At 40.7% G+C, this 16098-nt stretch overlaps 1 protein-coding gene across 3 annotated transcripts in view; it reads left to right on the top strand.

Moving 5' to 3' along the window:
- Positions 1–16098, top strand: part of UNC13B (unc-13 homolog B) — a 209416-nt gene that overhangs the window by 79695 nt on the left and 113623 nt on the right. For all 3 annotated transcript variants that reach the window (XM_040089892.2, XM_040089891.2, XM_040089890.2), the window contains exon 10: positions 1069–1159. In XM_040089892.2, the coding sequence (XP_039945826.1) occupies positions 1069–1159 (91 nt within the window). The remainder of the gene's footprint in view (positions 1–1068; positions 1160–16098) is intronic.

Genomic DNA, 16098 nt, shown 5'->3' with positions numbered 1-16098 from the left:
TGTGCTTGGATGATAGAATTAACTACAAGAGTTCATGTGTAGGCAAGCCTTACGCTAAAGATGAAAAGAGGAAAACAAGAGGAGAGAAGTGTTAAACTGTTTTTAAGCTCTGATTCACTTTCCTCTTTTCCTTACAGAGCAACAGGAATCTTGTCCTAGAATGGCTGGCCTATATTTGTTCACAGGAAAGGTTATTCACATAGTCTATTTTAGGCTAATTTAGGCATCTAACTTGGATGCTCCTGCCTCACTGGCTCTCTTTCTCTCCACCCTCTAGCAGTGCCCTCCTGTCTCCATGGAGTAGGCATGGAATTGAGCTCTGAGTGTTGATCCCTAGAGCTGTGCTTGAGGTAGACCTGTAGCATTGATGTGTGTTGGTCTCATCTCTGGGGTTGTTTGATATAGTCAGCAGTGTGGTGTGGGTACTTTGCAGACAGGAAGTGTTTCTTTTTTGTGATTTACACTTCAGCCACATACGAAAGCAGGAATGTAACCAAAAGCCCAAGGTATCACAAGGTTAGGAACTGGAAGATGTGCTGTGGGGTACTGAGGTGGAGCTTTCTTGACAGATCTGCCTGCCCTCTTGACAAGCTGTACAAAAGAGTTCAATGCCCAGGGGAAACTCAGGGCTGAATCCTGTTTCCAGTGTTTCCACTTAAGAGGGGCTGTAAATTTTGTAGTAGGAGGAGTAGGAAGGGTAAGTCAGTGGCTAGAAGGGAACTACAACAGGCATGAAGATATAAAATCTTCTGTCCACCTCTTTGTGTCTGTAATTACAATAACAGTGTGTTGCGTTGGCTTTCCTGGTGTTCACAAAAGCATCATCTTCCTCCTGGGTTTGGATTGTGTACAGCTCATGTCTTTGAGCTCATCAGTTTCCGAGGTAGCTCCTGAGTTAAAGGAAACCTCTGCTTTAGCCTCTCACTTCCCAGAGTACATGAATGGCTGTGCTGACTGGAGCCTGTTGGTTCCTTCAGAGCTGAAGGTGTAATTGCACTATGTGGTTAAATCTTTAATGCTGCAGGTAAGTGTCTTTCATGTAGTGATTTCCTGTTTCTTACTTTGAAGCTACCAGGGTGACATCGAGCCACCACCGTTTCCTCCAGCAAGAGCCCGCTGGATTAGAGCCATTAGCAAAGTTCGACTGCAGCTTCAACAGGTAGGATGGAGTATTGCTTTGCTCCTTTATCTGAGCTGCTGTGGCTCAAGGTTTCACTTCTCCTTCATTGTTAGACACCTCTTACAGTTTTGATGTTATGCAGACTAAAGTTTTATCAAATGTATTGTGTAGAATTGCAGCAAGTTGTGATGTTTTTGAGCTCTCTGATTCTACCAGACATTTTTAACATCATTGTGTGGAGCTAGAGATGAATATCAGAAAAGATGCGAAAGCTGAGAAATTAGCTCTGAATTTGTAAATAATAATAGCAGTGTCTAGAACTTTAGTGGTTCATTCTAAATTGTTTGAAATGAAGACTTTTTGTCAAGGCAACTTGAGGATAGCTTGTTAGTTTAGTGGGAGTTATTGGTATTATTTATCGTGTGAAAATGTTCCTTGGGAAACTTTGCATCAAATATTTTTATATATACTTATTGGAAGTGGGTGTATAGTAAGTCTTGGTATTTCCATCTCATGAAAGTAAGATTTAAAAATAAATAGTCTTGATTTGGGAAGTCAAAAGGAAAAGGTTGTGACATTTTCTATAACTGTATAAACACTCTTGTTTTAGAAAACAGTGTTTAAGAACCAAAAAGTTGGATTTAAAAAAAAAAATTCTTATGGTTTTATCCATCTATGTGCCCACAGAAAGATAACATATGGTGTTCATGTTCTCTAGATTTTGCCTGCTACCGTAAGTGCAGAATTAATATATTTAATTTAGAAATACTACTTTCTTCTAGAGGTGACTTGTTCTGTTTTTATATGAGATTTTACAGTATCTGTCACAATCAGGACTTCATCTTGGGGATTTTTGCAAATTTTCAAGAACAGATTGTTGCTGTTGCTTTGCATCTGGGTAGGAAAAATGGTTTATCTCTTGTCTTATCTGGATTGTAAATGCTTTTTCATCTAACAATGGCTTCACTTCTGAGCAGAGAGGATCTGTATCAAAACTCTCAGTATGACATGGAAAGGGAAGAGCACGATATGAAGAACACCACTAGTATTTAAGAAGAATTAGTTTCTGCTATTATTTTGTAGAATATGCAAACAAAACAGTTTAATTTGTGCCTTATGGAAAACAAGTGCGCAAACAAGGGACAAGACATTCAGCCACACCTATCCATGGATCTTTCTCTTTTTCTGAGAGAGTAGAAGGTCCTTGGGGTGGTTGAGCATCATTTTGTGATTCTGCTGAATTGGAAGGATGACATGCTTTGAGATGGTTGTTACTGAAACAGTACTTAGTTTTGATAGCAAAATGTCATTGCTTGCTTTACCTTGACTGCTGCTAACAACTTGATCAAAAATTCCCTTAAACCAAAAAATGTAGGAATTGGAACTTTCCAGGAGCCTGCTCTGGGGCTTAGCTGACTTTTCTATCCAAAAACTTTTCCTTATCTCTGCTCTAGGTCTCTCTTGTTCCATATAAATTCACATCTCTTGATTAGGACCAGGAATACTGGAATGGTAAAGGGCTAATGCAAAAAACAGGACAAAGCTCCACTTGATCTTCTTGTGTTCATGACTTGGATGACTGGTATTTTTTTTTTTTTTAGCTTTTCTTGCCAGGATTTTTAGGCACACTTCCATCTGCCTGGATTTTATTATTATTATTATTATTATTATTATTATTATTATTATTATTTATTATTCTCTCTCGTACTCATTTCTTTGTTTTCCCTGAAGTGCAGTATCCAAACCTGAATGTAGAAATCCAGCTGAGAGCCTGCTCATGTGCACTATAGAGCAACCAAGTCTTTGCTCTCCTGCCTGTGGTCCTAATATCCCAAGGTATACTGGATATCCTGCTGGGATGGTGCTTTTTTTATCACAGGCTATCACTGATGCATAGTTAGCCTTTTACACTTTATGGAGCTGAGGTTCCTTCTGAAAAAAGGTTTTTATCTGATGTTGCATAGCCTGTCTTTGTGGGGGATTACAGCTGAATATGGCTTTGCACTTGTTCTTCTAGAATTTGGAAATTTTTTTCATTTTGTAAGCACTTTATTGTCTGTGTTCTTCCTTACCTTTTGTGTGAACAAGTAATTCAAGTTGTCTGTGACAAAACTCCATGGTACCAAAGCTGATGGCCTGTGTGCTGCCAGAGTTGCCTGAGGGGTCTTGCTTGATACATTATTTGAATTTGGCTACCATGATTTTAATTTTTTACCAGTATGTTTGCATTTATTTTAACAGCTTCATCCAGATCACAGGGTATAAAACTTCTATTATTCTCTCTTTACCCCTCAGAATAATTTAGCTGTCATAGAAGGAAGTTAAATGCATTTGACACAGTTCTGCTCTTGATGAAACCATACTCACAGTTATTTCTCTCCTTTTCATCTTCTAGAAGATTTGCAAATAATTTGATTATTTCTTACAGTCTTCCATCCTCAGGGAACTGGGGAGTATCTGTGTGTGTGTCAAGTTACTGCTTCTATAATTATCCAAGGCTTTCTCTTGTTATTTTTTAAGCATAAATACTTGCTTTACCTTTTTCAAATCTTCAACACATTGCCTGTTTCTCAAGTTCTTAGTGCTTAGTGGTTATCAGTGTTGAAACCTAGAACCTGAGGATAAATATTTATCAGAGCCATCTGACTTAACAGACAGATAAGGTGGTCATTTCTTTCAAATTTTTTTCTTTACTGCAGCCTCTTTTTTATAACTTTCTAAGCCTTTTTCCTTTAAAAACCCTCCAACAATCTAGTATTAATTTTGTCAGCTGCCTGACTGCACTTGTCCATTTCACTGAATACCTGAAGCAATTAAGGCATCAAATTTCCAGCCTTCTTACTGCCTCCTGATGATACCTCTGTTTTCCTATGAATGGCATCCATCCTTTGTCATATTATGTGTTCATTGGTCGATGTTTGTGATTGGCCTTTGGGTTAATTTCCTGTGCAATAATCTTTGTCCTTAAAAACTTCCTCGGGAAGAGAGTTTAAGCTCTCCTAGAGGGCACTAAGTCTCTTCACTGGGGCAGGTTCTGATTTTTGTCTGGTAATGCTGCTTCATTAGCTGTTAATAGCTTCCTGAATTCCCAGGTCCTTTAAGCCTCTTTCTCTTGAGCTCTGGAGACTGAGTTTCTGAATTTTTATTAGTTTGTGTTCTTGAATCACATAGTGTTTTCTAGCTTTTCTAATTCCTTTCCTTCTAAGGTATCAGGGTGACTCTCACAATTTCCTCAGATGCATTTGCATCCTCATTTCTCTCTGCACTTATGCTCAGATCTAGAAGAGCATCACTGCTAGTTGCTTTCTGCACAAGTTGAGTCATCAGCTTGTTTATAGATTCTGTTTCAAAGTCACTGATACAAAGACAGACTTTCAGATGAGGATCAGGATTTTGAAGATCCTGTGGTGATAGTCTAAGCAGGTGATTCTCTTGATAGCTAGAAAAGATCATGTCTCATTTCTCTGCTCACTGTATTAACATCTTTCCATCTTCTGTCATTACCTGGGAGCTTTCAAGAGGACTATCCTTGGTTGTTCAGCCCTTCAGAGCAGGTGGTTATCTCCTAAGTGTTTGAAGAGATGTCTCCAGCACATTTCTGTGTTCCTCTTTCTCCATGTGCCAAAACATTTCATGAATACACATGGAGCCCCACCTCACAGATCTGAGGGGCTGGACTCCTATCACACAGACTACTGAAATGGCTTTTGCAACCCTTAATTGTTAATGATGTGACTGAAGTTTGAAAGAATAAAGAAAAAGTCCAAAAAAGAAAGAGACACCCAAGAAGATTCCATATGTGATGTGATTATAAATCCCTTGAGCAATTCAGCCTCCTACCTGGGAAAAGATTAATATTCATGTGAATAATGTACATGCATCCTACATTCTGACCATGAGTCAGAGAAATGTAGTATTTTAATTAAGACTTAACAGTTGCAAAATGGCACAGGAATTTGTAACTGTGCATGTTTAAAAAGCTTTGTTATAGCATGCATGTATATTTTGTTCTTCACTTCTGCTGTTTTTCCTCTGTGAAGAGGAAGCTTAATTATGCCAGAATCAACTAGGGTTTTCAGTCCTGCAAGGAATGACTCAGTCATACTCACCTTCACAATTAAAACTTTGACTACAAAGTGGGATTAATTGATAGCTCATTTGCTGCTGTCCCTCAGTGGGAGCTTCTTTTCCAGAAGAAGAACAAACATGTAGCTATTGCATCTTCAACTTGCAGCCCTCAGTAACTGAAATAGCCTTCAGCTAGGGACACAGATGTGTGACTTCTAAAATCATACAAACTTGAATCTGGCTTTTGTATAACAGAAGAATTGGCAGACCAGAGAAGAGCCAAAATTCAGTCAAATTGTAAAATTACCTCTTTTACCAACTCTTTCAAGTATATTTAAATATTAGAAGAGGGTATCGGATCTGGGGTTTTGTCTACTTACATTGAATTTGTTGAGGGGGGAAGTCTTATGCATAATTTTCCTCTTTTATGTCACCATATTAAATACATCGGTTGACTTGTTTTTGTTTCAAAACCAAAGTAACTGGAGCAGGGCTTCCTCCTTTTTTTAATAGTGCCATTTTATAGCAATTATTTTGATTTAACCTTTGTCCTTCCCCATTAAATGTCAATAGTCTGTTCTTTTTGACTGATATGTAATCAGGTCACATACTGAGATGGCAGACATAGTTCATGACACTAGTTTTCTAGAATATGATGATCACCTGCAGTAGCGGGGACTAAAGGAGGCTTTCCTTTATTGTTACATCCTTAGTCTGTCATATCCTTAGTCTGATTTTCCTATGCTCTATAGCTTCACCTCTGATCAAGCATCTGCAAATATTTAAGAACCATGAGGGTCTCAGTTTTAAAAGCCGTGGTCCTGGGTGGCTGATGTTTTATTGATTTTATAGTGTGAAGTGCTATTTTGATTTTGAAAAAGCAAGCTGCTGGTGCAAAGCACAACTATTCCCTTCCTAAGCAGCAGTGGGATGCCTTAAGGAGTTCTTGCTGGAGTTAAACTCATGGTGAAGAGACCAGCAGGGTCTGGTGCCAGTTTTTGTTGCAAGTTTGATTGTAAGTTACTTGCCTGTGCCTGTGTGAATGAAATCAACCCCCACATGTGAACCCAGGCCCTCTGATCAGTAAAACCAGGTATGGTACACCTGCCCATTTGGTTAGTGGAGAAAAAATTGCTTTGAGCCAGTCAGCAAAAGACTGGAAGCTCTCCCTTTCCACTTCACATGGATTTTGCAGTCCATGCAATAATTTACTTTTGGCATTTTACTTCCCTTAAGCTTTGTTGCCTAGGTGTCTCTTTATCAGTCCCGTGAAGATGAGTAAGCTCTGCATTTTCAAAGCCTCCCACACAGTGGCAAAGAAGCAAACGGAAGCACTGTGACTCCAACAGAGTTGCTGGAAACTTCTCTTCATGCAGAAAATGTACACCTCCAGTTAAACATCTTCCTTCTTTAATGATCTGTGGAGGTTATCTTAACCTACACCAAAATACTAACATTCCTGACAAGTGTCCTAGGGATCAGTATTGGTGGGGATCTGTAGAATGTTCTTATGGTCATGAATTTGCTGTTCCTACCCTCAGGTGGAGATCCTGTTGGTCAGGCATGATCCAAGGGTTGCCACCAGCAGTACTGCAGACTGTCTGGTGTTAGGCAGCTATGGTAGTCAAATCCTTTCTGCAAATGCAGGGTTTAGACCTTTTAGGGATTGCACAACAATAGTTACTTAGAAAGCATTCAAATACAAAAGTAGTGGAGTGGGTAATCTTGGTTCTTTCTGCTGCATTTGAGTTTGCAGGCTGGCAAGTCTTGTAAGACTCTCCAAAGCCCTTTGTGCCTTTCTCAAGGCAGCTTTTAGTTTGGGGTAATTCCCTGGTGTTTGAACAACTTGTGTCTGTTGTTGCCTCTCTGTCAGGAACAGTTCAGCTGACAGGCTGTACTCAAGTGAGGGAAAGCTTCTTTCTTTTTCAAGTGTCTTAAATAAAATACACATATTTACATCTGTTTGGGATAGAAGCCATTTTTATTTATACTTTCTGAGATTCCCTAAGGCCTACTATAATTTTTTAATGTGCTTTACATTGAACATTGTTAGAGCAAAGTGGTAATTGTTGTATGTCCACACCAGAAAATAATGTTGTGCTGTCATTAGCTGCTGTTTTGATTTTTGAGCAGCTGTTTGATAACCTTACCTCCAGTTAAAAAGATCAGCAGCCTTTCCCGTCTTAGAGAAGTAAAGAGAAATGCTCTCTTGTGAAGCAACGTGCATTGTTTTCCATGATGACCACAGCAGCTCACAGCCTGCTCAGTTGCTAACAGGACTTTCTGCAACCTTCTCTGAAGGTATCAATATAGTGACACTCATCTCTGCTAAAAGCCGGTTTTGGTATTGATGATCTGTATTCCCTGGCACGCTGAGCATCGTTCCCCTTCAGTTTTCTCCATATCTTCTTGTTGCTGGTTAGAAAAAACCCCAAACAAATTCAGGGGGTTTCGCTTACAATTTACATTGTAAACTGTACATATCTGTAAGTCAAAACTTTTTTGAAGCCTTTAAATGGGAATCCAGGATCAGTTTTCTTTTTTTCCAAAGTTTATTCCATGGTGTATTCCAATTAGGTACATCTCTTTCTTTGTGCCAGTACTGCACATTATGTTTAGGTAATCCAGTTTGGCTGAACTCTGTGCTTCTCTAATATGAAAATGATGGCACTAGTTGCTAACAGATTATCATTATGCCTATTATTTTTTTTAAGGTAGGTATGTCTAGAATAAGGGAGGAATAGGACTCTTGTTCCTGATCTAAATTCTGAGTGACACTGAGATTTTACCCTAGGTTTGCCATGGTTTAGGAAAAATCCATTGACTGCTAAGATGTAACTCTCCTTCAGGGAACGACTTCTCTGCACTCCCTCAACTGTTTGGACATCTTAGACCAGAGAAATATTTTCATTCAAATTCATTATGTTCCTGTAAAGCAAATTTTGATTGTGACAAGGAAAAGTTACCTTGGTCACCTTTCTTCCCCTTCATGCAAGTGTACTTCTGCTGATCAGAGAGCAAGATATGGGTGGCAGCAGTGTGCTGGTGATGTGTATAGATTACTTTTGTCTTGTACAGCTAGATTCTTGGTGAGACTGTGTATCTGTGATTTCTGCCTTTTTTCTATGGCAACGTTTCTCGTAGGGTATTAGGTCACAGCAGTTTCTGTGGTGGTTATGTCCAGAAGTGACCTGAGTGTGGCAGGCTGAAGGAACTATGTGTGTGCACATTGCTCATCCCTCTGAACTGGGGTAAACTACAGTAGGCTCTTTTCTTTTGTCTGATGCTGCCTAGCTTGCATTCACATTTGTTCCAAGACTCTTCTAAAAGCCTTCTTGACCAAGTGATTGTCTTTTCTCAGGACCTGCTGCAGTGGTGAAGCTTCTAGTAAAAATGAAACACAGATTTGTATGAAGAATGGACCAAGTCCTCTAAGTAATACATACTAAAGGGCATAGAACACCACTAGAAACGGAGCTGAGACGAGCTGAGCCCAACCATTGCCACCTTATGGAAAACTCCCCTCTTTGCACCTTGTTTTGGGGATGTAATAGCAAACAGAATTACAGCAGTGCTCTGGTGATAGAGGTTGTATCTGATTTGGAATGGGGCACAGAAACCTGCGGTTTCCTGATCACCCTGACACAACACTCATGCCTGGTGCTTATCAGGAAAAATTGTGAGGGTTTCATATGACACTGGAGTAAGCCAGTTGCCTCTGCTCAAAATAGGGGTGCAATGGGAGAGGTGGGTGGAGGGACTCCTACCTGCCACATACGCAGCCCTTAAAAATAGCATTGGCTGTTGGGAGAGCCAGACTTCACACTCTTATTTTTAAGGATCTGTGTGGGAGGAGGGGATATTTCCCAGTTCTGTGTATTACTGAAGCAATCTGTACAAGAAATGCTGCACCAGAGAGATAGCAGTGGGCTCCAGCTTACGAAGCACAAGAGTTGAAGAAAAGATGAGCTAACTAGTGCTGGCTGATAGCATCATAAATGAAGCAATTTGTGCAATGTTAGCAAGTTCATTGAATGATAACTTCATAGGAAAAGCCAGAAGGTCAGAAAAAAGTGGCTAGGACTTTACATTTTTTTCTTTTAGTATTGCTTTTCTTTCAGTTGTTTCTTGTTTTCCCAGCTGTGTCATTACACAACTTGTTTAGAGGTAGGGCAGGGTTGCCTTGCATGCTTCTGAGCCAGTTTTTGGAGTCATGTAGGGGATGTGTAACTGAAGTCTTCCAGTGCTGTGCATCAAGATTGAAGTAAGATGATTGCTTTGTTCCCCCCCACATTGTAAAAGTGATGTTCATAAGTCTAAAAGCTGTTAATACTGCCTAATACAATACCTGAAAACATCAGTACTACAGTTTTGCATGGTGCTACATAGTACTTAAACTCAAATCATAGAATTGTAAGATGGCTTGCATTGGGAGGAACCTTACAGATGATCTTTCCAACCCCCCCTGCCCCACCCCTGCCATGGCCAGGGACACCTTCCACTACACCAGTTCGCTCAGAGCCCTGTCCAATCTGATCTTGAACACTCTCAAGGATGGGGCATCCTTCACTTCTCTGGGCAACCTATGCCAGTGCCTCACCATCCTCACAGTAAGTAATTTCTTCCTAATATCTAATCTAAACCTATTCTCTTTTAGTTTAAAACCATTTTTCTTTGTCCTGTTACTTGTGAATAGTCCTTCTTCATCTTCCTTGTGAGCTCCCTTCAGGTACTTGAAGGCCATAATCAGGTCACCCTGGAACTTTCTCTTTTCCAGTATGCACAATCTCAGCTCTCTTAGCCATGCTCCATCCCTCTAATCATATTGATGGCCTCCTCTGGGCTCACTCCAGCAGCTCCCTGTCCTTCCTGTGCTGGGACCCCAGAGCTGGCTGCAGAGCTCCAGGTGGGTCTCACCAGAGCAGAGCAGAGCAGAGGGGCAGAACCCCCTCCCTCCACTGCTGCCCACGGGGCTCTGGGTGCAGCCCAGGACACGTTTGGCTCTCTGGGCTGTGAGTGCCATGGCCGGGGCATGTCCAGCCTCTCGCCCAGCAGCACCCCCAAGTCCTTCTGGGCAGGGCTGCTCTGGGTCTGCTCCTGCCCAGCCTGCGCTGGTACTGGGGGTTGTCCCAATCCAGGTGCAGCACCAGCACTTGGTCCTGTTAAACCTCATGAAGTTCTCATGGGCCACTCCTCAAGATTGTCCAGGTCCCTCTGGATCGCATCCCATTGTTGAGGTGTGTCACTGAAAACAGAGTAGCATTTTTATTTTCTGCATGGAAGTCAAGCAGGTCTTGTGATGCAGCAAATGAATGCTGCCTATTAGGATGTAGTTCTTACTGAGTTAACTCTTACCAAGTTAACAGGAACTTTCTTTCCATCCAGACTCATTTCTTGACATTCAAATGGGATAGCTATATGACAGACACACACATAGTGTCTGCTGTCTGCCATGTTTAGAGTCTGAACAGTTTTGCAACATTGTGGAGGACCAATCAGATGGGCCAGATTTGGTTCAAACTGTGGTTTCATTTCTATTGCTTTGGTGGTTAATGACTGACACTTTCAAAAGGGTTTTTCAGTGGTCCCCCATTGGTTTACTTTGAAATCTGGAGGTGTTAAAGGTGGGACCAGTTCTTCCTCTCCTCAGCTTTTGAATTTGTAAGAAGAGGCCTGCAAGCCTTTCCTGGCAGTCTGTGAGCTGGGTTTGTTACCTCCCCTGCGGAAAGACACTTGAGAACATCAGTGTATCAATATCTGTTCTGCAGGAGGAATTTCCTAAGGTTGTTGACAGCTCTATCCTTTGTGTGCTGTAAAACTAAAGATAATTTAAGCATAAAGCTGGGGTGAAATCCCAAATGTAGCTTGAGATTCTCATCTGTTGCTTCTGTGCATGTACCAGATGCTGGAAGGGCTGAGGTAAATCTGAGGGCTAGTTTACTGGGTTGCTTCAGGCAGGGAGTCTTTCACTGGCTGGGTAGCTTTTGCCTTCAAGTTTGCAGGATGGTGTAGTACCAGTTGAGCAGTGGTGCTGTCCTCCGGGCTATCAGAGTATGTGCTCAAAACAGGAAGATCCTATTTAAGCTGTGTTTATGCATTGGATCAGTAAAAGAAGAAGGGCTATTCTGGCTAACTATAAGCTTATTTAGTCTGCCTTCACTAGTAAGGTGTGGGAAACACTAAAAGTCAAAAGGATTTTTAGGAACTGAAGAAGCAGGCTTCAAACAAAAAGCTGAGAACTCAGAATTTGCTGCAACTGAAAAATTTGAAACTAGAGAAAGATACAGTAGTATAACAAACAAGGGCAGGGGAAACAAAGACTGAGTTTCTAGGTTTGGCTTGAATATATCTTAACACTGCCGAAAATATATAGACAAGATAGTAGAGGTTCTTAACTTAATAAGGGTATTGTGCATTGTTAATAAAAAAGCATACAAGCGAGTATTGTTTGAAGCAGGTGTACATGTGCTATAATTGATTGGCTAAAATAACTGTTTGTAATCTTTAGGAGTACATTATTGGCTGAAAAGTTTTTAAGATGCTTGGTAATGAAGAAATTTGCGGCTGCTGCTGACAGGCTATGAGCTGTTGTTTTTTGTCTCAATTGTCTCTATCTCTGTAATGAGACTGATGCTTCATTTAAAAAAAAGATTGAGAACAGCTACCCTGGCAGTCCCATCCTGTTCCTGCCCCTGCCTCGTCGCCGACACAAACTGGTGCCCCATGTCCAACACAGTAGGGCTGTAGAAGTACTTACAAAAAGAAAGCCTTACTGCCTGGCAGATGGGAAATTAGTAAAATTAATTGCTTTGTGCTCCATGCTGCACTGTGGTGAACCAGGTAGGCAATAGGTCCCTTGGGTCTGTATTTCTAATACGACACGTAGGAAACCAGCAAATGATTTGGAGAAAGTGGGGTCTATTGCAGACATCAGACAATAGAAACTAGAGAGGGGACATCAAAGCAGCCCCAGGACGGAAGGTGCTGAGGCTGTGTGAGATGGCACCAAACAATTATGGCTCAGCTTAGTAGACTGGAAAATGAGAGCAGACATTGCTGCCTTGTACTAATAAAACATGGGAGTAAATATTGGCAAATTTACAGCTATTTAAGTGAAAGGTTAATGTTAGCACAAGAACAGAATGGCATAAGAACAAACCCAGCTTAGAAATCAGAAAGTGATTTTTTCTAATTGCTGGTGAACATCTTCCAAATTGATTTATTTGCCCTTTCTAATTAATCTAAAAACAGGTCTTTTTATGAATGCTATTATATGACAGTTCCCTGTGGGAGCAAAGAATAGGGACTTCATCATCCAGACAGCCTCTAAGTAGGCTGTCAGAAATGTCCATGGAGCCACAGCCTCCTTCAGTGTTCCTCATAGCGTGGCCTCTTTGTGTTCACTCTGCCCACCTGCCTGCCTTTGCTGTCAAGCTGCCACATTGCAGCGCTGTGGGTTTCAAAACACAACCAGAGGTGTTTAGGAGAGGTATTTGCTACTTAGATGCTCTTGCTGAAGTGAAATTGTGAAAATCAGGTTGTAGCCGTTCTTGGGTGGTGGCTTTTCCATACAGCTGCGCAGCAAATACTAAGGATGCTAGACTGCATGAGGGATTTCTTGAAGAATGGGTGTTCTTAGTGACTCATGCCTGATAATGAACGTGTCATAGGTACAATTTTGTTTTGTGATGAATATTCAAGTGGTAATAGTTCAGAAAATGCAGTATAGTTTGTAAACAGGTTTGTTCTTAAATCAGATTTTAGAAATTCCTCATGAGATTTCAATTTCTTATTTAGGCAGTAAATTGCAATTGAACTCATAGTCATTAAAAGTTTTTTTAAAAGCTAGCGCTTGAAAATTATTTTATAGGAGACTTGAAAAGCAATAGAGAAAAAAAATCAGAGACATGCACTAAAAAGGAAATAATAGAGCTGTCCATCTAGGAGCGAATTTAGATAAATCAGTTCAAGACTCAATTCATTTAGCTTCACTTTGGTTAATATCTTAGGTTTTTGCATACAAGAATATTTAAAATACAAATAGAAATTGCTTTATGTGAAAGATCAGTTTATTTTAGCCATGTCTCCATCTGTGTTTTATTTTTGTTAATGAGTCAATATTCACCTTGTATTTTAAGATAGCAAACACATTTTTGAGAAACTGTTATTGAGAAACTGAGAGTGCTAAATTTTAATGCAATTTATTTAGGTCTTTCTATTTTTATTCAGTGTATTATGTTAGTGCAGCAGATTGAAATACATGCAAGTTTTTTTGTGGTACCTCATGTAACGGTTACTTGAGAGATCCAGTCTTGTCTACACAAATACCTATGGATTGGCTGGTGTATTCACTCTGAATTTTGTTATGCCTAATTTAAGAAACTCAATTTAAAGCAAATACCACTCTCCTTCCTATTTTGTGACATGGATACGTGTTACTCGTCCAAATTATTTCACTCTGTTTTTAGTTCGCAGTAGTACTGACTTGTTGAGATACAATTGTTTACAGCTGCCAGAATCATCCCTTTTTAATCTTACCATTACACCCGTTTCTCTGGGATGGTGGAATGGTTTCTGTGACCTGGGAGCTGCAGTGGCAGCAGCTATTGGAATAACCCCACTATCCCTGCTCAGTGTTTGAGTGTGTTTTGGTCCAGCTGCGCCTGCCCCTTTTATCACAGGCTTTTGCCGGAGGGGCTAATTGGCCTCTCAATGACTTGACTCAGGTCAGCTGTTTTATAAAAGCCTGGTTCGTAGTGCAGTTTTCATCCTCTTGCAGAGGCTTTCTTAGTCCAGGCATTTTTATTTTTTCGCATTAAATTTCTTCCTCTGCCTCTCCCAGTTAGCAGAGCAGGCTGACTGGATTTCCAGAGCCCCTTAATTCAGGCCCAGTGTGAACCTGTCAAGTGCCTTTACTGGAGGTGTGAAAAGTGTGTCTGAGTTTATTAATATGGGGGTGCTTGCTGGAGTTGGCTTTGTCAGACCCCTAATGTGGCAGTTCTTTTTTTCTTGTTCAGTGTCTACGTTAATGGTGTCCTCCTCAGAGACTGGCAGGGGCTTGTATGGGATTCACAGCAAGTATTTATGGGCATTTGGGTTCATTAATCAACTGCTGCCTTCTGCAAGGAATATAAATATACAAAATTATTTCCACCAAGAGAAAGTGTATTACTTTAGCCAGGAGACATAAAGGTGAAGGCAGGATAGTAAAAAATATTTTCTCCCTACTTCTTGAAAGCTGGGACGTATATAGCAATGAGAAAGAAATCTCTGGTAGAGGACACAACCTGATACCAGAGGTAGCTGGGCATTGCTTTGTAGGATCTTAAGTTGTTATTCCCCTGCCATGTTATTACATGATGCTGGACAAGACACTGTGGCTTTTGAAAGGGGTTTTTTTCATTTCCTCCCTCTCAGATCCGTGAATTGATTTCTGGTTATTTGATTTAAGATTCTGGAAATGAGTTATCAGAGCAGTAAGTGAAGTGGCTGAAATACCAGATTTTATAGGGTTTTATACGCTCCCAACTTAATTACTTTGAGAAGTCTGGGGTTTGTTGTCCTGAGATGAGTGTTCAGAGAAGAAGCTCTTGACCTCATACTGCCCTTGTTCTTCAGTTGTAATGGGGACTTCTTAACTTTACAGGTATACTGTCAAAACACCAATTAGGCTTGAACTACGTTAGTGATGCGATGAGGAGTGCCCCTTAGCTCACTGCGTGTAATGTAGGGCCTGCCTGTGATGTAGTGAGTAAAGCATGCTTTGAGTAACACCAAGGAAACAATATTAAATAGTATCTTGTTCAGCGAGCAGAAGCTGAGAAAACCTCTTCTAGATGAGAACGGGGTTTGCCTTCAACCAGAGAGGTAATTGTGGAAGTTCATACAGAATGCTGCCTTGTAGGATCAAGGCATTTAATTCCTTCAGCCAAATCCCTTTGTGTTGAACTGACCTTGCAGAATGCATGGACAGTTTTCAGAGAGACAGTTTCTGTGTTCTCACTGCCAAGCCTAGGTAGGAAAACCAGGCTCTGCAGGGTCTGAACTAAGCTGTTACGTAGTGGGAAGCAAGGCTGCCCTGCAGACCATCCGGGGGGAGTAATGTACCCTCATGCCTTTTAGCCAGCTGTATGTGTTCCCAAGTAGCTTCTTACCTGGGATAGGCTTTGAAGCACAAAGAGGAATAAAACTGAGATGTGAAGAGATTAACTAGACCATCTACCTTCAAAAGCTTGCCTTAAAAATGTGTGCACTTCCACTTGTTAAAACCTTCTGGAACAGAGATTTTTTAGCTTCCCTTGATAATCTATGCTCACTGCTGATTAACAGCTTTCCCAGGTGTCTAGCCTAGTTTTCCAGTGCTGCAAATTAAGTCTGTTATTTCTTTATCTGTATTTACAAGTAGAAATGCTGAATAGTTTGCTTCCCTTGTGCTTGCCTCAACCAAGGCACATTGGAAAGCTGTTATGTCTACTTGAGGTCTACATTTTATATCATCTGTAACTTTTCCTTCCCCGGTTTCTTGATCAAAAAAGCAATTACAGCTCCGACTGAGAGTATAATTACAGGTTCTTCTATCCACAGCACAGGTCTGTGCCCAGATGACTTCGCATTTTAGGGAGGCTGATTATTTAATTAGATGTGCAATTAACGCATTGATTGTAATTTTCCAATTTTGTCGGATATCAAGTCCATATGTTTTTGATGCTATTAGAAGGGAGAGACATGTAATTTGAAGGAAGAGGCAGCAGAGGGAGAGTTTTCTCTGCTGTAAATGCTTCCTCGCTGCCTGTTGATTTAAGGTACTTAAGCCAACTCCAGTCTAAAAACCAGCATAATACTTAGTAATAGCTGTTTCCAGAATGGGGGCATCCAGCTGGTTAAAATTTTCAAGCCATCTGAGTTGCAGA

This window comes from Hirundo rustica, chromosome Z (genome assembly GCF_015227805.2).
Source record: "Hirundo rustica isolate bHirRus1 chromosome Z, bHirRus1.pri.v3, whole genome shotgun sequence".
Taxonomy (NCBI): domain Eukaryota; kingdom Metazoa; phylum Chordata; class Aves; order Passeriformes; family Hirundinidae; genus Hirundo; species Hirundo rustica.
Note: the sequence above shows the minus strand (reverse complement) of the source record. Positions and strands in the feature narration are given on the sequence as shown.